This window comes from Gasterosteus aculeatus, chromosome 21, assembly GCF_964276395.1.
Source record: "Gasterosteus aculeatus chromosome 21, fGasAcu3.hap1.1, whole genome shotgun sequence".
NCBI lineage: Eukaryota > Metazoa > Chordata > Actinopteri > Perciformes > Gasterosteidae > Gasterosteus > Gasterosteus aculeatus.
In genome coordinates this window covers 14,297,280-14,323,041 of record NC_135708.1, presented here as the reverse complement: position 1 = coordinate 14,323,041, position 25,762 = coordinate 14,297,280, and the positions used below count along the sequence as shown (strand labels likewise).

General features: G+C 43.7%; 2 protein-coding genes across 3 annotated transcripts; both read right to left on the bottom strand.

Moving 5' to 3' along the window:
* Positions 1-451: 451 nt before the first annotated feature.
* LOC120811976 (cysteine-rich secretory protein LCCL domain-containing 1) lies at positions 452-13,052 on the bottom strand. 2 transcript variants are annotated; one of them, XM_078095892.1, is made up of 15 exons: positions 12,720-13,052; positions 11,838-12,199; positions 6,399-6,517; positions 5,649-5,781; positions 5,415-5,530; positions 5,133-5,233; positions 4,851-5,042; positions 4,409-4,469; positions 4,247-4,313; positions 3,976-4,106; positions 3,801-3,844; positions 3,615-3,687; positions 3,439-3,514; positions 3,217-3,350; positions 452-1,506 (listed from the first exon to the last, which is right to left on the bottom strand). In XM_078095892.1, exons 2-15 carry the CDS (start codon positions 12,096-12,098, stop codon positions 1,455-1,457), a joined length of 1,560 nt encoding a protein of 519 aa, XP_077952018.1. In that variant the 5' UTR covers positions 12,099-12,199; positions 12,720-13,052; the 3' UTR covers positions 452-1,454. The 2 variants fall into 2 exon arrangements, with proteins under 2 accessions (XP_077952018.1, XP_077952019.1); XM_078095893.1 differs by having other exon boundaries at positions 4,851-5,009; positions 12,720-13,044.
* Positions 13,053-20,741: 7,689 nt separating this feature from the next.
* Positions 20,742-25,418, bottom strand: LOC120811978 (peptidase inhibitor 15-A). Its single transcript, XM_040167754.2, has 6 exons — positions 25,284-25,418; positions 24,806-25,134; positions 23,955-24,073; positions 22,983-23,115; positions 22,786-22,901; positions 20,742-21,999 (listed from the first exon to the last, which is right to left on the bottom strand). The coding sequence occupies exons 2-6, from the start codon at positions 25,079-25,081 to the stop codon at positions 21,864-21,866; spliced, it is 780 nt and encodes a 259-aa protein (XP_040023688.2). The 5' UTR covers positions 25,082-25,134; positions 25,284-25,418; the 3' UTR covers positions 20,742-21,863.
* Between the last annotated feature and the right edge of the window lie 344 nt (positions 25,419-25,762).

Here is a 25,762-nt window from a genome sequence, read left to right as displayed (position 1 = left end):
CAATGTGCGGGCATCATGACCCATATCCTGTTTTTTTTCTGTTGAAGACTATTAAGAGAGCAATTTCATCAAAGTCTGCAACTTCAAAATACTCATCCCAGATTTCTCTTGGACTATATTTGAGGTAAAATGAGTCAGTGTAGTGTTCGAGGTTCAGAAAACATTAGATGCATCATGTATGAATGAATATGGCATGCCTCCACTATAACCACTGCCAGCAGGAAATCTAATATTACCATATGTTTAAATGAGACATTTGTCAATTTCTAAGCTAACAAAGTTAGTATTTCATTTAAAGTAATTGCATTTTTTGTGTCGGTGGCTCAGGTTTCAAACACTTAAATTATATAATAAGGTGCCTGAGATGTTTATTTTTAAAAGGTAAAGATGCCATTTCTAAGTGTATATAGTCAGACAATTCAAGGTGAATTTGAGTGATATAAAGCAGTGGTGGTTTCAATATTTTATTGCAAAATGGACTTTCCCTAACAACCTGAGGTAGGAAAATATGTGGTACATACATTGACAAAAAGACAACGAATTGACCATTATATTGATTGTAGCTTGAGAAAGCGCAGACCTGGCAAGAAATACCAGGAAATACATCTTATGCTTCTACATCCTGCATGAAATACAACTGTTGTTGTTGTCTCAAATGGAGATGGATGGAGATGAACTTAACACATGTACAGGGGGACAACATCCAGTATAATGCGATGCACGATAAAGTCTAGCAGATGCTGCAGAGGTTTTGTTTTAAAAATGACGACTATGGGGATGAGTTTACTTCCCGACCTGCAGGGAGTTTTAACTAAACCACATCAGCTGGAAAAATAACCAAAGAAACAAAACCCATCACAATGACAATCATAACCGCAATCAAAAAAAGAAAAAACGTATAGCAGCATCCTTTATAAGTCATATTGATAAAGAGCATAATCATATAAAAATAAATGCATAACAATTTATCTCCCAATCATTTAAAAAGTAAAAAATAGGACAAGAAACCTCGCCGTAGCACTAGTAAAAATGTGCCAGACTTAATACAATGAAATGGATTCATCCTTAGGTGCCATTATAATGTCATATCATAGGACTTCTAGAATCACATTTCATACACAGCTATTTGTAAAGAGACAAAAACACTAATTCTGATTCGACATACAAACATTTACAACATTTTTAGAGATATTTACTAAATGTTCCCATATAAATGTTCTGCTGAAGATGACCAATTTCACACTCAGTGCGAGTGAATACTGACAGTTTCTCATTGTGAATGTGTCAAGTTTTTGTTGCTATGTGTACGCCGCCATGGAGACGACCTCTAACCCCTAGAATGTAGCGCAGCCAGAAACGTTTCAGTCATTCGGTTTGACAACGGGGCTCGATTGCCGCCTATTCAACAGCCCGAGTGTGCTTTCAGTTTTGGCGAAGCCGCCGTCCGGGGGCACTCAAATCACGGCGAACACCCGGAACGCCTTTCCTCCGGGAGGGTTTTGAAGGCTGCAGGGGGGGAAAAAAAAAGGCAAAAGGAGAGGGAGAGTCAAGTCTGGGCGCGTCGCCTGTCAGATACGCTACGTGTCCCAGCCTTTTGCAGTGAGACCCGGATGACACGCACACACAAACAAATAGAATCCAGGTTCTTTACGGGGAGACGTCCACCATGAGAGCTGTCTGGCGCTTTGATGGCAGGTAGGACACATGCAGAGAGAGGTTGCGGCTCCCGGAGCAAACGGATAAGGCCACCATTCTTAACAAAAACACGGGGAAACCTTCATGTGTGAATCCAACAAAGGCAGACGTATTGTGACGTTGAAGGAGACAGATAAATGATGGGCAGATACTAACAGACGTCAGGCATCTCAGTTAAGTGACAAAGAATAATGGAGGGAAGAGAGGGGGGAGGCTATAGAATAAATGAGACCGAGTGTGTGTTTGTCCTCTACTCAGGTCATGTTAACAATAGTCATTCTGCAGACCATAAAACAGCCCAAAGGTGGTGCAATTTTATAGTGCAAAAAACTGGAATGCACTGCGCAGTATGTGGGTCACTCCTAAGCCTTATGCAGAGGCCGGTATGAACCTGTAACCGTAACGCTGTCGTAAAGTGGTACAGCTTGATTTAACACACAAACGCTCTAGTTTTTTTCTTTTTTTTTAATGTTCATTTGCAAACGCAAGCTCCCTTCTTTGCGATTCCCTTTCAGCATCAGAGGACCCATTATGTGGGAGGATGGTGACAAACGTCTGTCATTATTATTGTGAAACTACTAATAGCTGCCAAAAGATTCATCAAAACAGTACGTCCTTCAGCATCAACGCGTTATTAATATGTGTCCTTATCAAAAGCGTAAACCCTCTCAGTCCTCTCATTGTAGAAGAGCCGAAACGTTGTTTTTTTTAATTGGACAGTTACTTTATTGCCTGGTTTAAATTTCCAAATAGCCAAAGTACAACAAATGTTCTATTTGATAACCTTCTCTGTCCTACTTGGACCCTTTGTTTGGGGATGCCTGTGAAGGTTGGTGTGTTACATATGCCTTGTCTTTTTTAACCCTTAACACTATTAACCAATTTTGTACCTATTGCAGACTATTTTGAAGTAAATCCTAAGCATTCTGTTGAAGCCTAACCTTTAAATTGCTTCTTAACAAGACTGAGGTACACAAGCTCCAAATGAACCTACCAAGACCAAAGTCAGACTAGAATAGAACCTGTATAAATTCTCCACCATTGTTTGGGGAGATGCAGTCAGGCACTGATTTGGGAGGTCTATACGTTTGTGTAAGTTTGTACACCAAATCAGTGGGACTAAAACGGTCCAACCCTGAATTGAATTGTTTGATGCTGGTCGATCCATTTTACTCATATTAAGATTTATACCCTTGTCTGCTGATTGCCAAAAAATGAAATCCCTCCCAGAACTACATTGAGACTCATCTCCTCTGCACTAATTGCCACGCAATTCATTATTTTAAACTAGCGGCATGCTAATCACCCCTGCACACTGCATGAGCGATCTGATGAACTGCCTGCATATAGAAAAGAGCAGATCCACAAGGGGAGGGGGCCGTGAAGAACTCTATCTCTACCCGAGAGCCACTGATTGTCATTATTTTTCAGTGCAAAAATTATCCCTCAACGTTAAACATTTTAAAAATGTAAAATGCAAAAAAATGTGCACATGACAAGAGTGGACCAGGCATTCCATACTTCTCTGAGAAAATTCCATTTTGGTACGAGGCAATGTAGTGTTTCCGCTTGTCCACTGGCATTACATCGATGTAGCCACCCACATCATTCCTGACTACGCCAGCGTGGACGGCTGCTCGGCATATACTGGATTTCTACAGAGGCATGAGAGAGAAAAGTTGAAATCTTTGTACATTGGTTGGTTTCCGTATGAGGAGTTCAGCTCCCAACAGCCTGACTTACGTCGGAGTATATTCTGGTGCCGATTACTCTGGATATGTGAGGATTCTCTTCTAAACAGTTTCTCGGGCAGTATAACCTATAAATGGAACAGTTTGGACATGGTAAATGCTTTAAACTTACACGATGCCGGAGAACTGATATTGTGCATGCAGGAAGACATGAAGTCAGGTTCATACCTTGGACAATGTTTTGTAGGCTTTTGGTATGAACACATCTGTGCAACTGTGGTTTCACATGTGATGGCTTTGACTGCAAGAAAGAATTACACACAGTTTCAACACACTCAGTTGCAGCACAGCTTATAATGAGTAATTTCATGCAAAATGTTACATTTCTCTAGATACAGTTTTTGTCAGACCAACCTGTTACTCTGGAAACTGTGAATGAATTAGCACTCAGATATTTTCTGTCAAGAGGAAACACAAACATCAACATGAAACTACATTGTTTTCACTTATTGTGGGAATATTTTACCGATCTTACTGTCAAATATCATCAGTATAAATCATGGTGAGGTTTCTAATATTATCGCCTCACCCAAGAGATTGAACTCCGTTCTTGTTGGATTTAATGAAAAAGTCCTTTCTGCCTTGTCGCGTTACATCCATCCATCCTCCGTCATTATCTATGACGCCGGCATGTAAACCAGCTCTGCACACACTGGATTGCTGCAAATAGAATATTTGATTTACAACACGAGTGGCACCTTGATTTCTCTAATACACTTTGATGGGACACACGGCTGTTAATTGGCTTAATATCGACCGCATAATTTGTAATGCTCAGCCTGAGCATCTAGCGTACTCACCATTTCATAGTATACTGTCCCAACTACTTTTCCTTTTGCATCCAGGCACCCAGCCGGACACTCGTATCTGTGTGAGAAATATGGGAAAAATAAGGTGAAGTCATCCATTCACTCCATTTCGTGGTGTTGTTGTTTTTCATCATATTTAATATGAATTTTTACCTATTACATGGCGTTCCTTTACACTGATCTCTGAGCTTAGTGTCACAGGTCACGATCTGAGCTGAAAGACAAACACGAATGCCGCTCAGCGCTCGTACGGGAACCAACATGCGCGAAGTGGCGGCTCTGATGCAGGCGACTAGTTTCTTAAAGAGAGGAACTCTTGGCACAAGGTTCGGGGTGGTAAGCAATTCCGGAGGGAGTGTCTCAGTTTACAAAGCACAGTCCTGTTTCACTGAAGACATTTAAAAACCGCGATCGTGATTTTGTGATTCTTATCTATATATTTTTTAATTACTACGGTTATGACCAAATCTTTTAAAACTCTTTTCTTTTAAATACTGTCATACATTTCCTGCCGCCTCCCAATTCTAAATCGGGTCGAAACCCCCCATTTTAAGAAGAAACGGGATCCAGAATAAACAATTAAATGGCAGCTTACACATCTGCTGTGTGTTGACCACTTCGTTCTTCTGCAGGTCTTCTGTGGGGGGCTTGGTGGGGGCTGCAGCGGGGAGACTGGGAGGCTCTGGCTTGGAGGCCCTGGGCCGGGGCTTCTGTGGAGTATGGGGGGCCTCCAGCTCGATGAAATTGTTTTCTTCTGTTTCCTCGTTTGGAGGGTTAGAGCCGTCATCTTCAAGTAAAGTCACAAAAACTGGGTACTTTCGGCCCGTATTCCCGCAGGGTTTCTAACGCTGTCTTTATTTATTTTGCAGACACATACCTTTGTAGCAGAGGTTGTCCTTGCAGCCTCCTCCGTAGCTGGGGGGACAGGCGGAGCACGGGGTCCCATGTTTGTAAGGCGAATGCCCCCACCAGTTGCCCCTGTTCGGGTAGGATAACAGAAAAAACTTATTAAACAAAACACAGTCGATACATACAAAAGGAATAATCCATATTTCTATTCCAAGCCCTTTAATTTGTGATGACTTTTAACTTTTAAAGTCACGTTCAAAATCTAGCGGCAAATGGTTATAAATCCCGTTTTAACTTCAAATCTGTTTACTTTGGTGAGTAGTTGCAGACGAGATAGACTGCCTTGGCCCAAATTTGTCCCCACACGTTCATGTTGTAACACGTGTTGATGGCACAGCCAATCCGACTGCTGGTGGCCCAAACCAGCTGCCAAAGAATCACAAGACAGACCATGAATAACAGGTTATACAGTCACAAATCACTGAGGGATAAAGTTTAAAGAGGGAAAAAGGGTAAATAAATGATATGATCCAGACCTAGCTACCTGTGTATAATGAGTACAAACTGGGCCGGAGCATCTGAAGGGGCAATAGGGGTCACACTCCTGAGGGTAAGGGAAGGAGTAGTCTTTCACCTCATCATACCAGGCCTGCACATGGAACGTGGGTGGGCGATGCCTGGGGAGATGACAACGTTCCAAAAAACATTTCTATCGTCTTGTGTATTTATTTGGTGCGGAGGTTGGTATTATGCTTTAAAGCTTTTCAAGAACATACATGCATGATACCCATAGATTTTGTTATTGCAAAAAAAACGATGATCAGAGGTGGAACAAGAGACTCTTGTGCTGTTTTCTGACACACTACAGGGGGGTGAGTGTGCAAGTGTAGCAAATGATATGTCCTGTGTGAATGTCTTGTGAAGAAAAGCTAACTACAAGTTGTGCAAACTAAAACCCAACAGAATAACTGAACGAATACATTACTCATTCTTATTATTTAAAAGTACAGTCCTAACAAAATATGGCCTTTTTTTAATGTAGCCTGTATTCATCCAAGTTAGTCATATTAAGGATGTAAAACTTTCCAAATATTGAGCCGTTGCAGGTACACATTTTCATTTCATGTGTGTAAAATCAAATTACAAAAGTCTGTTCTTATCAATGTGCCCGTCTAGCCGCCTGTCAGCCACAAACGCACACATGCTGACTTTGAATCTTTTCAGCAAAGCAGCCCTTTTTTAACCTTAACCTTGGATAAAATAAAAGTCTACGTATGCAGAAAGGGTTGTTTACCTTCCCCAGTGTGCTCCCAGGTTCTGTCCAATCTGTGGCAGTAAACTGGCAGGACCGTGCTCCCACAGGCAGGTTTCCGCCCACTCCTCTGCCGTACGCTCCAACTCCGTGTCCCACACCTGCACAGGAGATGAGGTGGAAGAAAGAAAATGTCAGGATTATGTTTTCGCACTGAGTCAAAATATCCCGACGCATCACAAAGCTGCCTTTACTGCAACTAATGGGCCATGAGATACAGCGGCGCCGGGTCAAAGTGCGGGTAGTGTGAAACTGGAGAAATTCACTGGCTTTTAGGGTTGATACAGCTGTCAATGATGAAGGGCGGTATGCAAACATATACCGAACATGGATTAATTATCATATTTCATGATAACTAATGGGGACAAGGAGCGGCTAAGTAACTGCATTAATCTCCAGACTAAATGCAGAAGTGTGTTGAAGTGTTCCTGCTGTCGTAAAAATGAGGGTCAAAAAAGATTTGACCCCCATTGCTGCTCAGCTGACTTTTCCCAAACGGCTTTTCCCGAAGGATGTGGTGTTAGCTGTTTTTTTCTGGAGTAATACCTTCCATATGTCTCTGGTGAAATGTCTGGGTGCAAGCATTTGCTTCACTTTACCTCCCTCTGAATTGCCCTCTTAGTTAAGTTTGGCTCTGGTTGGATACTAAAGGATCGTATTCCCACTCTGGGGTTTTCAGGGAATGCAAAGACTGTCCTTCCTCTCCGCTGACCTACATCCTTCCGTAAAAAAAACGTTAGAAAAACTCCAGCTGTAATTCCTCTTAAGGACACTGTAAGTGCTTTTTTAATTGCACACCTTCACTTTCACCTTCAGTGTGGGTTGTCCAACGCAACTTGTTCCTACAAGAGAGTCAATTAGTTTGAGTGAGTGTGTGTGTGTCTGTGTGTGCATACGAATGTGTTTGTGTGCGTTGTAGAACACCAGCAGAGGCGTTCAGGGTTTTTTCACACATTGGGCCCTGGAAGTAATAGCTTACCCTCACTGAAATGTCATCAGATAACAGACACTAAAATCACTGCTCCCACTTACACCACTACTTCCTCGTGGGTCCGTCACCCACTTACAGTCCCACCAGAAACAACTGCTGTTCTCTGCATTACTCCCGAAACGCACACATGTGCCAAACAACAGGATGTCTGGCAACGCTGCAAATTAACTCTTGACTCGGAGCAGTTTCTTCAGCTCTTTCTGGGAAATCCAGCTCGCTATTGAGAGGACCCATTTATTTAAATTAATAACGCCAGGGTCCATATTGGCACCGTGTTCTAGGACAGATTTCAACACAAAGCCTTGTAGAAACGTTACATAATTGACGTGTTGGATAAATAAAACTGTTGAAAGTGTGGAGTATTTTTTTTCCTTTATTGTTACATGTGCGAGCAGGGAGCATAATGGGGTTCCAGCCACTTTGTCTGCAGTTGCCCGTGGTCGGTCTTTCACAATGAGGCCAATGAGGCCAAATGATGACTGACAAAGCCGGGGGCAAAAGAATGAGAATGTGTTTTCCTGAAACTCTATTTCTCCTCAGAAATTACGTCTCGGGACAGTGAGCTGAAAATTAATCTCAGTATTGTCAGATCCGTTTGGTTTTGTCTCTAATAATTTTTGCCAACCCTGTGAGCTAACGGTGCTAAAAGAAACATCGGATTTGAACCATCGTCGGAAGTGAGAATATGCAATTCGGTCATATCCTTTGTTTCTGTTCACGTCAATTTTGTGTGGCTGATTTTGGTTTATGTGATTTGCGATGCTCTTGAAGCCTGTCTTAAATAATGATGAATACAATCAGGCCGCGTGGGGCTGAGGAAGTCCTTCATTCATTTAAAATTGAATGGGGGGGAAAAAAACAATTTCAAGGATTTGCCGGAAAGCAGGCTCGAAAAAACGTTTGGACCCAGACACACATTTGGTGTTGAACCTGGAGTAGAGTGCAGTTGAAGCTGCTCGCACAGTAATCCCAGCAGGGGAGGCCATGTAACCAAGACACCCCCCCCCCCCCCACACACACACACACACACCACACACACCACACAGCCTCACCGCACTTCTGCTGGGGCCCGTAAAGAAAAACACCTCCCCTGCTGAAGTCTCTCAACACAGTGCACACAGCATTGTGTACTTCGCTTGACACTTCATTTGAAGGTTTTTTTTGGGAGGGTTTCTCTTCCTTGGTCATCTGGTTGCATTCCAAAGGGTACAGAGGTGTACTAGAGGTAATAGAGGAGTTTCCTGTTCAGAGTCAATGGTGCATGCAAAGAAAGACTAAGAAAGCAGGGGAAAGATATGGGAATTGAATAAGGTGATGCTGCCTAAAAAATGTATAAATTCCACAAAAAACGGACTGAAGGGGAGATGTTATGAGACGGTAGGAGCGACAGAAAGCAGAAAGGCAAAGGGGAGGATAGCAAAAATGATCTATATTGTCTTTCCAAACGACCGCTTTAATTTCCCACAGCAATATAGAGTAATGCAGCACATTCCAGCCCACATCAACTCACATCAGAGGTCCTGGGGCGGACCATTGTCTGGATCTTGTCAACCAGTGAACACCATTAGCTCCTGTTATCGGGCTATGACAGGAGAAACATTTTGACTAGAACAGCGTAGATAATTATTCTCGACTCGACTCAGGAAGCTGTCTGGGCATCACATCTGAGCCAGTAACGGTGAGGCGAGCCGGATATCTCTATTCGGTCTGCTATTGGGATTAATAGGCAGAAAATGAAAGCATCCTTTAGAACACAGCTAAAGTTTTCTATCACTTTTCTTTGAACCAGGAATGGTGGTTGGTGCTCACCGCGGCGGTATACTGGGAAAGTGGCTGAGTCACTCACCTAAAACATACTGCAGTCTGGACGGGGATGCTGGTTGAGAGGGTTGTCCTCTTGGCCGTGAAAGCTTGCCAGATATTTGTGGGATGGTTGGTATTTGCTAATTCGATCTACATGTGTTTTGCATCTCTGCAAAGTTTTACAACGAAGCTCCCTGAAGTTTTTGTAGAAGGTGTTTGTTATAAAAGCCTTGGGAGCAAGAGAATCTGTTTGCATTCTTGGCCTCACATCAAATGGGATACAGCCGCTGCAGGTGAGGCCAAGAGGGTTGCCGGCTTTCGGGTGGCGTCTCGGCTCTTTTGTGATAGTATTGTCCTCTTTGCTTCACCGGAGCGCGACCTTAGATGTGGACTCAAGCATTCTACAGAACTACAGTACAGTTTTTGGGAGGACCCGCATTTCTTTTTTCTTCACATCCAGAGAAATGTGTTTTTCCTAGGTGTAACCAGCTGACCGAACCCGGGGACAAACCAAAGACACACTTCAATGTCCCAGCTGGCCTGCGTGAGCTCTGAGGTTCAGAACCTTGCGGAGGTTTACAGCTCTGCTTCGCTTTTTGGCACTGGAGTCTGGCGATAACTTTTTCATTTGGCAATCGTATTCATCTATTTCTCTAAACAGTCTATTTGTCATGCTGGTAAACCTTGCCATAATTAACCATCTTGGGTTAATGCCAGGCTAATTTACTCAGTCCAGACCCTGATTATTGTCTGATTGAGACAAATTATACAGCAATAAATTAAAATGTCCTTCAGCAAAACTCTGACTCATCCCAAATAGAAAACTGTCAATACAGCTTTATCTTCAAGCACTGCCACCTCAGAGCTGAGCGCAGCCCAAGGCCAAGTTAAACATCAATCCAGGTCGGGCGTTTTCTCCCATGATGCCATCTGTTTGTCTTGCGACACTTCAAACACTGACACTTCTGTGTTTATACCTGTGGGTCAACGTTTGAGTGCGAGGCAGAGCCGCTCTTCCCCGTTCTGAAGAGGGTTGCACTGAAGCTCCGTGGATCACTATGGAGTGTGAATGCTTATCCAGGGGAATTTTTTGGGCCTCTGTGTTGGATAATGACAGAATGGGAACGAAGCCACCCAGGGATAAGGGAGAGGGAGGCAGAGAGAGGGGGGTGAGAGAAAGGAAACAGATGAAGGCGGGGGAGGAAAGATGGGGATTTGAATTGATGTTATCTCAGATGTTCTGTGATGATTGCCACAGAGGGTCAGCCTGGGTTATGGTTTAATACAATGGCAGACAATAACATAGCTGATGGCAAAATGGCTATGTATGTGCGAACTGTGTGTGTGTTGTGTGTGAATCTGCATGCATGGGTGTGCAGGGGGGAGCAGGGAAGCATGTCTATGAAGTCTTCCAGTACAGTGAAGCTGTGAGGTTTCTGAAAGGTGACAGCAGTTCAAGCCAGGCTGCAGGAAAATCTGAGCAATATGGTGCCGCTTTCAAAATAAAGTGCAGAAAATCACAGAAAATCCCTGAGACCTGAAGATTTTCTCAGCTGACAGATATTGACGGCCACAAAACCGCAAACAAGTCACTCCCTCTTTTTACTGCATCTTTTGTTTGCTTCGTCCTTAGTCGCATTCTTTGTCTCGGCATGCCTCTTGACCCTTGGAGTTTAATTAAAAAAACAGCTAACTGTAACAGGAGACAGTGGAGAAGGAGCTATGTGCTGCTGGCTCAGCATTCCTCCAATAGATTGTGCCTCGACCAGAAGCCTGCCGGGCAGAGCGGAGCTTCCACATGTACACACACACACACACACATGGTTCCTCATGACCAACCTCTCAATTATACAATTACACAGTCCAGCTATTGGCCCCAGAAGGAACTGTTTATTTCCCTTAACCAATGAATAATACTGCCTTTTGTTCTCCAGCTCTTTAACGTAGAGATGAAAGGATTACACGACCTCATTACTTTCTGCACACCGTATTGATTTTTAACCTCCTAAGTACTGTTGGTGGCAATGCACTGTGGCGGTCAAACAGCTCCGACACATGTAGTGCATTTGGAAAAATTCCAGATCTAAGGAGCGCTGACTTACAGAAGGTGTGGTGGGCCTGTGTGTGTGTGTGTGTGTGCATGGGTGTGTTGAGTGGGGGGGAGGGGGGGGAGGCAGCTGGTAAAACAAGCCCCAGTGCCGTGCTCTGATTCTAATTGCACTGTGAAAAGTGATCTGGCACTGTACACACACGTGATGGCCAAAGGATAAAGTCAAACAAATCTCTCAGCATGAGTAAAAGAAAAACACAGTAGTAATGTGATCATTGGCAAGTTGGTGGAATTCTTTTCTTCTGGCAAAACAACCAAAATCACATGGGTAAAAACGTGTGTGTGTGTGTGTGTGTGCGTGTGTGATTTAAAAGGTGCTCAGATGCTGGCATGCAGCTTGTGTGTGAGCCAAGAGGGACAAGTGCCAGCCGGTCTGGTGACTGGGTCAGTTCACTAAGCTACGTGATCTTTTTAGGGAGTTCAGAACGGGGTCAAAGCGTTTATACCAAGTATCCAAGCACCACTTTGTGGGACTCGATCCACACGAAACAGAACTCTACATGCTTCATCCACCTACCATGTACTCCATGTTGGAAGAAGGAGGGTAAACCTGGCCTCTGAGCTTGTTGTGAAGGTCCAGGATGAGCTGAGCGTCACCGTCGGTGATGGCCCTCTTCCCCCTGTGCTTGGCCTCCCGCGAGTCCCCCTCCTCGTGCATATACTTCTCCAGAATCTGCCGGAGGCCCGTGGAGTTGCCAAGCATCCCCATGGAAGCGGTCGCCTGGAGCAGCAGGAGCAGCGACACGCCCCGGAGCCAGCGCGGAGATACGAGCCTCATCCTGGAGATGGTGGTGGTGGTGGTTCCTCCTCTGGAACTCAGGCAGGGTAGATGGCGAGGAACCCGGGGAACCGAGGAAAGACACTCCTATTTGTCTAGAGCTGGGGAAGAAGAACAAAACAGGATTATGGGAAGGATTGGAACTGGCGTTCTGTATCAAATTTGCTGAACAACTTTCAGTACAATCAATATTGAGCTTGGTGAGGACTCGTGCATCGGTTTGCAGATACTTTGTTTGGTGCAGTGCCACTGGTGGAGTTCACTGGGGTAAAGCTGGCAGACTGGGAATGACTAATGAATGATTAAGGAAATCACGGCAAGTGGTCAAATTCCCTTTTGAGTATTTCTTTTTTGTCCTTGATAAAAAAGAAAGACAATCAAAAATAAATATTTCATTAAATCGCATTTAGCAGCACAGCTGTAGTTTCTGCACATAATGCACAATTTAGCTCAGGAATTTTTGATACGATGCATTTATATATTTCAATTTTTGTCTGCACGCTGCAAGGCTGACAGGAGCTGACACATCGTGCCAATAGCTAATGGAAAACGTGAAGCGCAGACGTGGAAATGGAAATGGAGTGGTGGGGTTCAACGCAGACTTGGGAAATCATCATTTACCTTTTAATGACTTGGAAAGCAGCCCGCTTCTTGATATCCTGACAAAGATCTGACTGTGAGAAGACTTCTGCGGCGAGAGGAAGGAAGAAAAAAAAAAGTCCGCCTTCAAAGTAAGTCGAGCAGAGCTCAGGTGGAGCGGCGATGACGGTCTTATGACATAAATCAGAGATGCGCGATGTGCTCGCTTCCCTCCGCTTGAAGAGACAGAGACAGAGACAGAGAGACACGCAGATAGAGACACACAGAGAGTCTTTCTTCTGTCGGGATTGCTCCACCCAAAGGCTGCTGAAGCATCACTTGTCCACATTTTATCCTTAACTTTCCTGCGCTTCTGGAGCGCCGCCCCTGGCCACGCCCCTCCAGAAGGCTGGATCCGGCCCACACGGAGACCTCCGTGCGCGTCCGTGCGCGTGCGTAAAGCAAAGGGTCTTATTCTACAACGTTAGACAAGTTTGACTCTCAAGTGACCACAAACCACTATTATTTGGCATGAACACGTACCCCCCCCCCCCCCCCCCCCCCCCCCACTCTCAAAGTCTTTATAACAGGAGATGCAACATTACTGCAAAGAAACATAAAACAACTACAAAAAGATACAGAAATGTACCACAGCATGCACTTAAAACTTGTTGACTGTTTCCCCTCTTTCCTAACTGGTTTCGGTCAAAAATTCATTAATTTGAACCAGATCTTCCTCCTCTGTGTGGCCTCCGAGCAAAAGTGGCCCCACTCCCCAGAATCTGACTACTCACAGATGACTTCTTAGGGGATTAACACACAAACCGGGTCTCTGTTAATTGCAGTCCCCAAACTCATCGTCACTGTTTCCCTTCCCTCTGCAGCACCGTATAAATCCCATAACACAAAAAGGCAGGGTTTGTCTTTTGTCATCTGGTCATTTTCACTGGTGGCTGTTGCACGTGTGGAAACAGCCGCTAATCACTGGGCCTCTGTGTGTTTTCCGCCTGTACAGACTTACTTTCCACTGGGGGAGACACAATCTTCTTGTATTTTACCTGACAAATAAAATAAACCAAATGTTAGGCAAGGTAACCATGTGGCTGGCAGTACCTTTGCTCTGTATTTTACAGTCAAACTCCTCGTTTCCATGACGCCCTTGTGTTTTCATGACTTATTTATATCCATTAGTCAGGGACTGAATTGTCAGCTCTGTCACACAGTTATGAATATATTTGAGCTTTGTAATTCATAATCTGTGCCACAGCTCCCATTCAGCATGGTCTCTGAAAGCTGGTAAACATGGTTTGGTAGAGTGTGCGGTGAAAGGATGAGGCACGCCATTGCGTTTAACAACATACAATACAGTCAACAACTTGTAACATCATGTCATCTAAATATGAGTAAAGTATCACAATGTGTATACTTTACTACTATATTATTCTTTATATTGATCATGTATTTAGTTGTTGATACTGATTTAGAAATGCATCGCAGTAATGCTCCAGCTGTAACTCTTTAGTTATACCACTGGTTCCCAGCCTATGGGTTCCAGTGGAGGACCCAAGTAGGTCGTGAGATCATAAATGGGTTATACAAGAAGAAAAAAATTGGATTCTATGATAGAATACCATATTCGCATTTTTGACATTCCTCTGATCTTCGATTCTTTAAATAAATAATGAATGAAAATGAGTTAATGTCTTCCAGGGGGGCCTTTGCTGTCTAACCTACTTCTGGATACGTGCAGAATGTGATACAAGAGCTCTCTCATTGAGGACCAACCGCACTCTCAACGTCCATGAAACCAGGGTTTACTCTCTGCCCCCCGGATCAGCAGCAGGGGCCTCGGCCACAGGCCCGGCAAGTGGCCCTCTCTCTGCGGTCAGACCTGCCAGACCCCCGCCCCCGTCACCCCGTCACGCGCCGCCCCCCATCCCCCCACCCCCCCCCCCCCTTTCTCCATCTTACCCTACAGCTGAAATAGCATGGCTGTAACTCCCAAGAGGGAAGCACCGCGGAAAACCTTCACTCATCTGCTGTAGAGTTAATGCAGCTCTACATTTAGATGTGTGTGTGTGAGACAAGGACGAGGTGTGTGTGTCTGTGTCTGACAGTAAGCGTGAGAGGAGAGGTGAGTGACAGGGTGTGTGTGTGTGTGTGTGTGTTGGTATGCCATGATGATCTAAATATATGAGTCAATACATAAAACATGCAATTATTTTAAAGACCTCAAAATAAGTTTTATGGGTGCGGGATATGACATGACTTATAATGCGTTAGGGTTAAGGCTGAAATACACAAAGACGACTGTAGGAGCATGCCACTGACCCTGACTATAAAATGAAATTGTGTGGATAAGGAAATATTTACCAACTGCTAAGGGATTTCAATGATTTACAGTGTGGTAATATAGGTCAAGTCATCAGTAACAGACGAGACATTCTCTGATTAATGTTCATTACAATGCCTGCCAGTAAATATGCACTATTTGTGCCTGCGGTGGAGCAATAGAAATTATTTCATGCCTGGGCCTCTTGTGTTAGCAGCCTTTTTGGACAGTTCTCCCTCTGATTCTTTCTATTTTCACATTTTTATTTTCACATAAAGCTGACCTCCTGTCTGCCTGTATGTTTATGTCCCCACACACTTTCCCCCCTGCTACTGTCTCATGCACAAGACTTTCCAATCCTCTAGTTGTCTCTGTCATCCCCCCACCCCTCCTTTCTTTTTCTATCTCTCACACGCACACACACAATCATTGTTGAGCCACAGGTCCAGATGCTGCATTTGGTGCATTCTCTATTCAGTATTTGGTCTCGCGAGAAACCCCTTGAACTCAGCAGAAAGCATCGGCCGAGCCCAGACTCGGCATCCGCCTCCGGCCTCCACGGCGAACCACACACAGGCACTCTCGAAGAACGCTCCCCGTTGGCCCACGTTATCTGGCACGTTTCTCCCTAATGGTTCTGGTTGGGCTGCTCTGAGGTCACGCATGTTGGAACGGGGCTGGAGTGCATCGTGGTCATTTGGCAGACGTGGTGCATCATTCGCTGCTTTTTGGGATGTTATCCACTTCATGACTACTGCAGGTTAGTTTGTCTGCCTCCACCCCCTTGTGGTGGAGGGATGCCAATGCATCCGCGAGGAGGGTGTACTGTTGGGTGGCTCTGTGTTTGGTTCGCATGTGTTACTTGTTGGGGTTCTGTCTGTGCTTACGACTTGTGCTGATGATTTCTGTATTCTTTATCTTTTTTCTATATTCTAGTTAGTAATAAATACTTAATCGCAAAGCAAGCTCAAGATACTTTTGATTTCTCACATGGGCTAAATCCACAAATTTCCACCACATTACTGTAGAGGGTAACACTATAACATGGAAGGTTCCCTTTTTAAAATGAGCACATATTAATCTAGTGTTGGCTTGGGTACAAATCTTTGCCACCCCTTTGTGTTAATGTTCGCGTTGTTGAACATTTCTACTTTTACTAAAGTAACGGACACATTAACTTAAGTAACGGTAACTCTGCTTTGGGAGGAGCAACAAGAAAAGTATTTAACTACTAATTTTGTGGGTAAAACACCCCGATAAAAGTTAAATGATATCACTGGATCATAATGCATTGATTTACTATATAAGCAGCATTTTTACGTTGTAGATGGGGAAGCGGGGTCATTATTATTATTTTATATGATGCTCGATAAATCCATTTTTAACAATCAAATGTAACACAATGTACCTGCAAGTGTGTTTTTTAACGTGTGTACTTCTGTATTTCCCTCAATGTCGTCCGTGAAATATCTACAGTATGTCTATGAGTAATGTATCATTGCAACAGTGGATCTAAGTTTGAAAGAAGTTCTATGAAGTTCTTTCTTTGACACGGATCTGCGGTGTCAGCTTGTAACGTGCAGCAGTCCTTTAAATACAGTCGTCCTTATCCTCCTTAACAGAAGTGACTTTTAACAGATTCAGACGACCGTAGCACACTGTTCACGTAACCACTAGATGTCAGGTTCAGCATGCTGTAACCTTCGGGCCGAATGCAACTCTGCAGGGAATCCATTTAGAAAACAGAAAAAGATGCAACCACGTGAATCAAGTTCATGACCACCGGCTACAATGATTCAGCTTCTCTCTTCTCTTATACGTCTCCCAGTCTGTCACGGATCTCTAAAGGCACTTGGTGATTGTGGGCACAACAGCATTCCCCTGTTCCATGTCAAATTTGACAGTTATTCCAGGTAAAATAAGTCTACCAGGATCTCATATTACTTTCAGTGTTCATGCTTCTCTGCGCTGAAAGTTAAATGGATATTTGCTTGTGATTCTAACCAAGAGCTTTACCAACAATGACAAACGCTGACTGTCTTCTTGAGAGAATGCCATAACCATTCACTCTCTTGGATTAGATATGTTGACTGCGTCATGAATGTGAAACTTCACTGTGATAGAGTTGTTGTTATTATCAAAGTGAGTCTAAGAGACCCTCATTTTGTGAATGTCTCCTCTGTGCACAGAATATCCCATTAGAAGGAATCATATTACAATCACACAATGAGCACAAAGCGGTCAATGTCCTATAAACCTGTAGGAGCATCAAAGCCTCTGCCAGCTCTCTGGCTGCAGGTACAAGAAAGAGATTGTGATTATGCACCGCTGTGCTTCTGAGGACACTGACTTTGCAGCATGTCGCTCATCTGGAGTCCCTGCTGGGCCCCCGCGAGCAGGCGAACGTGGCTCCAATCGAAGACGAAGGCGACAGTAGGAGCAAAAGCCACTTTTACCTCTGTTTATATTCTTGGACTTCAACAAAAGGGTCAAGTCTAGTCCGCCTCAGGGTTGGACATATTTGACTTAGACTTATTCTTACAGCCACTGTGGTGGACATTCGCAGTGCCAGGTTTCTGAAACGTTGGGTAGAGAGCATGTCATTACTTTTAATGTCAAATATGAGGTGAATACAGACTATACAATTTTAGCACCAGGTCATAAAATGGAATATCTACACTGAAGTATGCCAGATATGCTTTATATGTATTTTACTAAAGCACTCGATTGGCTGACTGTGCCAAGGAAAAGTCACCAGACGAGAAAAGTGACCACAACATAAACTGAAAAGTCTTATTTCATTGTGGCTCGTGGACGAAGCATCAGCACGTTGTTAACATAAGGAGTACATGTAAATTCAACCATGAAAAACCTGGGAGAACATGTTATGGCGGCACTCTCCGAAATAAATGCTATTACGGACCAAGATAGTCACACGGGACACCGCAAATGATTTGTGTGCCTCAAAAGCGTTATTTTTTTTATTCCTTGTTTGAAGTAAGGGCATCCAACTCGGAAAGAGAGCAAAAAACGAGCCTTGCAGTTAACTGCCCCGCTGCCCCGAGAGATTTACAGTCGCAAAAAAAAGTTTTAACGTGAACACATTCACTTTTTACGAGATCCCAAAACATCCTTCAAGTAGCTGACATCAGTCTCTGGGAAACACATATGTCAACGTGTACTGACCTGAGCACATGACAGAGCGAGGAGTACAAGTAGTACAAGTCTGCCTCATCATTTACAAAGTTACAATTCACTCATCTGTCAATGCTTATTTTGTGAAATGTGTTCTTGGTGGTGGATTTTGAAGAATTGCAATAAAAAGAAATCACTATTATTGCAAGTTAATGTATGAGCCGTTTTAAAAACATGTCACACAGTGTGTGATTTTATACTGCAAAGCTCTTAATCATCCATAACAACCAAGTAGGTGGACCTTTAACTTAACTTAACTTAGATATTACAATGGCAGTGTGTTATTTTCTGTGCTGTGTACACCAGCGTTTCCCTGCAGCTCTCTTCTACATTCAGGCGTCCTCAGATGTCCGGGGATAGATTTGCCGATGGTTGGGCTGCTATGGGAATTAAATAAACACAGTTGTGTGCTTCCAACAGAGACGGAACGAAAAAACGCAATGAATTACAAATAAGTCTCTCTCAACATCCCCCTCGAGGGACAGAGGGGCCAAGTTAACAACCATTCAGTGCAGTGCGTCAGGGAGGGTGGAGGTTATAGAGTACATGGAGAGGAGAGGAGATTTTTCTGCAGCTGCACAGCAAACATCAGCGAGCCTCTAAACAATTACCATGCTGCAACAAAAGATTTATCCTCCTTTTTTTCGGCATTGTAATTACTCACTGTCTTTCCCACGCTTCTCACCATTATTGGAATTGGACGGCCGCTTTAACATTTTGAAGAGCGACCTCGCCCTCTCCCTGTTAATAATCTATCACCGTGCCGCAGTTCATTTGAAGTCTCCATCGTCTTTCCAAATAAACGTTGCACCACCGCCACACTTGAGGGAGGCAAAACTGTTTTAGCAATGGTCAGTAATTCTGGTGTGTGATTAGGAAAAGTGGCACACACTCGGATGAGCTGCAGATGCGTCACCGCGGCCTCCGTGGATGTTGGCACACGCTGAGAGCATAAACTAGTTGAAAAGGAATTATTGCTGCAGAAACTAGAGACTGGAGACTCTGTTTCTGACTGTGTTTCTCTCTCCCTCTCCTCGGCCTTCCAGTCGGTTCATTACAGATTGAGACAAATTTTGGAAGAGCTGCGAAAGTCGTGGAATTCAAAAGATTTTTGGATTCTTCTGACTTTTTATCTTGTGAAACCTGAACGGGTTTGTGCTAATGCAGTGCTAATGCAGTGTCACATGGCAAAAGCAGTAAGAAAAGAAAAGAAACCAAAGCAGATGCATCATCATCTGATGAGTAACAGAGGAAGGCAGTTAAAGTGTGAGTGCTGAAAGCAGTTGGAACGAGTTTTGTATGAACTTTGGAGGTTGTGTGAGTCTGACTGGTAAGGGCATGTACTTGAAATTAAGATCAAGTTTGAATGTCAGCTAAAGACAATGTATAACTTTAATTTGACCTTGTGGTGAGAGGCGAATCTTAACCCTTCATCACAGCGCCTCGCTCATCATCTTCCTCATGGTGTGCCTTTTAAACAGCCATCAATCACCTGATTGGCTCCTTGTCCGCACACATGCATACTAAGATGTTCCTCTCAACTCTCTGGTAGTTGTTTCCAGGGATTATGCTGGTTTGCGTAGATGGCGCAGGGCAAGAAGCTGTTTAAAAATTTTTTTAAAAAGGATTGCAGCCATCAAACGTGCCAAGGCGGATTGCAGCACAGCACATTCTGCTGCACCAGCTTGTTCTTTTCACTAGCACAGTACAGACCTGTAGATCTCATGCTTAGAACTGTCAGAAAGTCTTAACTCTTTTTTTTTTTTTGTATGGTGGTGACACACGTCCTCTCGTTGCCCTCGTCTATCCCCCTGAGGTCAGTGGTTTTATTGGACAAACGCAGACAAGACCGAACCCTGAAAGCCAATCAGTTGTCTGTTCATTTGTGTGGACATGGACGGACTGGGCCAAAGTCAACCTTCACTTAGGACTCAGATATGGTCCCACCGTGTTTACTCTCCTCCCTCGCAGCCTTTGGTGTTAAGAACAGGGGACTTAGCAATGGCACCGTTTTACTGAAAAACGAAAGCTGAGAACCAAAGAGCTGGATTGAAACTGTGGCCAGAACCGCCGATCAATATCAGTCATGAGGAAAAGCTAAGACAACACAGCAACAGGCAGAGGGCAACAATGCTGATTTGGGCAGAGGAACGTCATTGGCTGAGCTACAAAATTAAAAGAAAAGCACGTCTGGTACAACTCAAGCGGCATAGTGAAGGGAAAAGGTCTCATGCGGTCAAACGACCAGCAAAATTTGTATGTAGAACAACTTCATTGTTTAGACCAGGTCTAAAGAATAAAAAAGCAACATAATCAAAATACACCATGCTATTAAAAATGCAAGTCGCAGGAACAGGAAAATCTGAGATCATTGGATAAATAGCTTGTGGTTGACACATTTAGTGCGGTAAATGTTTTTGTAAAGCATTATCTCCCACTTGAGTTTGGAACACGTCCCTCTCAGAAAACTGTCCTATTTGAAAAGAGATTAAAATTCAGTTGCCAAAGTTAGAAGTGTTGAGGCGTTCAAGCATATGAACCATATTCAGTACTTTTTAATTGTTCAGACATATTTACAATCCTTTTACAAACAATACGACATTTATATCAATTAAATATTTTCCCATATAAAAATGAATAACTTACAGTATACTTTTTTTGGATAGTCAAGGTATAATGATTATCTACATGTACACAACAAAACCATTTTCTGGTATTTCAAAATATTAAAAGAAAATTAAGGTGCACTTGAGTGCCTAACTCCAAAAATCAAACTACATCAGTGATCATAACAAAATCTAAGAATATATTGGTATATAATATACCAATACAATGCATACAGATACAGTAACAGTCAAAAGCTTGGGCACATTGGGTCTCGTTGAATTTAACGAGACAGTGTGTGTTTTGACTGTGATACTGTATGAGGGCCAGATGTGCCGAATGAGCTCACCGCAGAATGAATATTATTGTATGAATAATAATATAAGTACACATGAGACTTGCAAAACATTTGTAACGTAACAAAAACAAACAGAGGAATCATCTAAGTCCTTCAAATAAAGACCCCCTAATCTGACTGATGGATATTCCTTTTGTCATATACTTTAAGTTAACAGTAAGTGCACTTTTTTCTAGCGACAATTTTTTGCAGGACACAAAAGGAACTAGCAATAGAGTTGAGGATGAAGTTTGTTGTACCTACAAAAGCTACAAAGTTGACACTGACAGTGTAGGTTTGGTCTGAGGTCAAAAGCTTTGATCTTTATATCACAACATTCCTGTGAAGGCAGAGCACACAACATGAAGGTGTGATGCCCGTAGCACCAACGTGAGCCGGTATGAGCAGCTATGATCTCCTTATGTCCTTAATTACCACATAGTCAATGGTAAACAAACAGGGACACATGCAGCCTGTGTTTAAGGACCCATTCTAAACATAAATTATACTTCAAAATAGCCATGTAACAAATTCATTTACAGATTATGTACAAGTCATCAAAATCATCCGCTGCCTTCAAATCTATGTTTGTGTCTTTAAATAAGCCCCTATATACAAAATAGTGTGGTCCAAGACTTTTGTGCAAATCTTTACGGGATTAAGGTAATGTCTCTGTGGTACTGCAGGCTGTCCGCTTGTGTCAAGAGGGAACCTGTGTTTATTTGAACCAGTGCAGGTAGTTTGTCTTGAGAGCGGGGAAGCACATGTTGTTGCTGCAGGAGCCCCCGTAGCTGGGGGGACAGGCGGAGCAGGGGACGCCTACTTTGTAGGGAGCCTCTCCGATCCAGTTGCCCCTGGAAGACAGAAACGTGAACAGTGTCATCGAGGTGAGAGGCGAGAGAGAGAAAAGTGTCACGTCGCATGATCTTCATTTAAGGCTCAAATATTCCCCCCAAAAACCCTTAAAGTGCTCGTGGAAAAAGTAAATCTAAACATCTAAAATCAAATGATAACTTATTTGCTGATGAAGATGATTTAATATTAACGAGAGCTTCAAAACAGTCACCAAATGGCCCATGAAAAGAAGTAAAAATATTTTTCTAATGAGATTGGTTTGCGCGGAGCAGAATACCACTTATTTAGCCATGTGTACTTTATAAAGTGAATTATAAATGAGACGTCAGTATGTGAATCAACACATCTTAATTTGGTGTATAAATGGAAACCAGCCCCATTTAAATTTAACAGATTACACACGTCAGTGCCGGTTGGTTTTATAGCTCCACAAGTTATCCATCCGTCCATGAGTCACGTTAAACATTGATTAAAGAGCCTAGGTCACAAGTCAGTCACAAATCCAAACAGGCTTTAATTCTTGGAATTATTTTAAGATTTTCTCTTCTGTTTCGGGGCTCTTCAGAGCTTTGGTATAACGCGGTACCGGTTCACAGGCTTGTATCGAGGTTATCTGAATCTCCCGGCAACATGGGTGGCATTTCACAACCCGGCACACAACGGAGCCGGCTGTGTCGGGATTAAGCCTGCCGCCATCACGCCGTCATCAGGTCAACAGGTTCATTAGAAACAACAGGCTTCCTTACAGCATGTAATTAACGCCCCGCTAGATTGACCACACTTACTTGGGTGAGTAGTTGCAGACTAAATACGTTGCCCGTTTCCACACTGAACCCCACACGTTCATATTATGGCAGGTGTGCACGGCACAGCCAACTTTGTTGGATGTTGCCCAAACCATCTGCCAAGAAGAAGGACGGTCAGTAAATGCCATTGTTGCACCAGCTCAGCGGTGTTGCGTGTAACACCGGTTGTTGTCTACCTGCGTGTAATGGGTACACATGGGCCCGTAGCATCTGAGAGGGCATCGAGGGTTGCAGTCGCGGGGGTACGGGAAAGAGTAATCTTTGACCTCGTCGTACCACGGCTTCACCAGCTGGAGAATGGATCGATAGCTGCGAACAGAAGACAAGGTGAGTTCAGAATCCTACACTGCGCACTTCAATATATTTACAGATAACATTTAAGGAAACATGTGAAAGAGGTCGTTGTTTAGTTTGGCAGCAGGTGTATTCAGAATTCATGGAACAAAGGAACCTCTGGACAGCGACTCGGATCTTTAATTAAGAGGCTCTTGGGTTGTAATCTCAGCCCTGTTTCTGTGTGGGAAGCGTTTTCAGTTTCAGTTCCCTTCAGGTGCTTCTGTTTCCTCCAAAAGTTATTGAAGTTTAGTAAATGCTGACAACTGACCACAGATCAGCACATCAACATGGGCCCTTTGAAGATCCCCAAGGGAATCAGGTCTCGTGAACCAAACAGCAATGCTTTTAATGGCCAGGATATTCACGCTGCAAAATGCTGCCAATCCACAGAAAAGTAACATTCCGTACTAAATAGAGAATGTTCTCTGCATTATTTTCTGGAAGTCAACTAAATGGTATTACCAATGTAGAACTCTCTCGGCGAGTCACAAGGAATTGTCAGAATAAGCGTTAGTAAGTCGGGTGTTGTCCCTCAATAAAAATCCAAAAGTGTAGAAGGTGCCCTGTGTTTCCAAATGGAAAGTCAAGACCCACTAAAGGGATGCGCCTTTGTCCTCAGGGGTCATGGCTGAGAACACAACTTCTGTTTATTTGAAGGGTCACAGGAGCATTCCTCAAGCAGTCACCGGGTCACAGTGCAAAAGCCTTTCGGAGAAAGAAGAAGGGGGCGGCTTGGCAACGACCTAGAGAGAGTCGTCCCCGAGAGGAGCAGCAGATGTCGGGGAGGGGGAGGGGAGTCAAAGGTCACTCACCGTCCCGTCCTGACGGAGAGGTTCTGACCCAGGAACCTGAGGAGATGAGGTGGGCCGTGCTCCCACTGGCAGGCATGAGCCCAGTCCTCGGCTGTCTTAGCCAGGGCGTCGTCCCACACCTACACACACGGGGGCAATGTGGAAAACCCGTCACACAACTGGGAATATCAACATCAGCTTCATCAGCAGTGAGATGTGACATAAGAGTCGGCACAGGTCGTAGCACGGTTGCAGGTGTTACCATGGCAAGACGCAAAAGTCATACATTTCAAATGGTGCATAAGCAGAAGTGTCACTCTTTCCCTGAATAGTCTTGGGGGCTGTTGGGCAGTATAGCTTTAAGAAAACTTGACCCAGGACTAACCCAAGAAGCCGCACTTCTGCGAAAACTTTTGGAAATGTTTCGTTGGAAGTGGACTGTGAGTGGAGAAAACAGGGAAACTCCCTTCAATCATAGTATTTTGGGGATCTTATTGCCAGTTCAACTATGGAGGATGCAGTTGCTGCCAATTTTATGAATGGAAATGAGTCAACTCGTTTGCTGGAATCAGCTTTCAAAGGAACATTTTAATTATAATGCTTCACAACCCCTCTAAAGCTTAGATCTCCACTCTCCATATTATTCCCCAGCAGGCTACTCACATCATACAACAGCCATCTTTCATTTCCAAAGAATTGTAGTTGTAGTATGACATTTGGTCACTTCCAACATTCAGAATATAATACAAAAATGACATGAGGTACATGTTATATGCATCCCACATATTCTGCAGGTAGTAAAAAAAACACAAACAAATGAATGAAAAGGATTTCAAAAAAGAATTGAAGTTTGACCAAAAGCTTTTACTCACCATGTATTCCATATTGGAGGCTGGCGGAAACACCTTCCCTCTTACTTTGTTATGGTAGTCAAGAATGGCAAGCATGTCGTTCTGACTGATATAACGCTTCCTCCTGGTTTTGGAAATAGTCGCGATATCTGTCCCATAGCTGTGCGCTGCGCCAAGTTTGGTGAAATTGGCTGCAGGCAAGAGCGTGGAGACGGCGGGAATAGTCGTTGCCAATGCACTTGCTCCGCAAGATAAGCACAGCAGTAAGACATCTACTGCAAATAACTCAGCGTTCATGTTGGCTTTATGGGAAAGTGCAGAAACAGTTATCCTAGTGATCGTATGGTGATCTGGAAAGAAGAAGAAAAAAGCAGAGGACAAACGTTTGAAGTTTTGTTGTGGTGCGCACAAACAAGATGCATTGCAAAAAAAATGCTTAAAAGTATCCCAAGTACTAACTTTGCATTAAATAAATAGCTGTGGCATTCTTTGGTCCTACCTTTTGTTGCGCAGCGGTAGCCTGTGTCTGTGTGACCAATGCTGCGTCACCCTCCAAAGCCCCAGTAACGGATTGCAGGGAGGGAGGGGAATGCTGCAGCTTTTGCGCTTTGCAAACTTAGTGAGTGGATGAGGAGAAGTCCGTCCATGGGGGTTTATATAGCCTAGCGGACATGCGCCTGCCTCGGAGGTAAATCCCCCCCTCCTCCTGACACCTGAAACACATTAAGTGTTTGTACTTTTCCTAAACCACTACTGGTAAATCTTAATCTTATCATGACGTCTGCGTCAATGTTGTGAAGCTTCTGGATGATGGAGAACACCTCGTGCGTAAGTGCATCTGGGTGTTGAGAGCGCATGACGTTGTGCTTGAAATATGTTCATTTTTTTAAATTGTACCAACTTTAATTCTCATAATATTGTTCGGAGTGACTTGATTCAAGCTCTTAGGAATCTTTGTCTCATCACAGCTACTAATGC

What these genes read in the sequence shown, in the direction of transcription:
- LOC120811976 (XM_078095892.1), bottom strand. Translation starts at nt 12,098, where the DNA reads ATGAGGCTCGTATCTCCGCGCTGGCTCCGGGGCGTGTCGCTGCTCCTG. An exon ending in CTGGGAGCACACTGGGGAAG is followed by an intron (nt 5,782 to 6,398) that starts GTAAACAACCCT and finishes TCATCTCCCCAG; the next exon opens with GCATCGCCCACCCACGTTCC. An exon ending in GGTCAACACACAGCAGATGT is followed by an intron (nt 4,470 to 4,850) that starts GTAAGCTGCCAT and finishes TTTGTCTTTCAG; the next exon opens with CTCAGATCGTGACCTGTGAC.
- LOC120811978 (XM_040167754.2), bottom strand. Translation starts at nt 25,081, where the DNA reads ATGAACGCTGAGTTATTTGCAGTAGATGTCTTACTGCTGTGCTTATCT. An exon ending in CTCTCCGTCAGGACGGGACG is followed by an intron (nt 23,116 to 23,954) that starts GTGAGTGACCTT and finishes TTCTGTTCGCAG; the next exon opens with CTATCGATCCATTCTCCAGC. An exon ending in TGTGTACCCATTACACGCAG is followed by an intron (nt 22,902 to 22,982) that starts GTAGACAACAAC and finishes TCTTCTTGGCAG; the next exon opens with ATGGTTTGGGCAACATCCAA.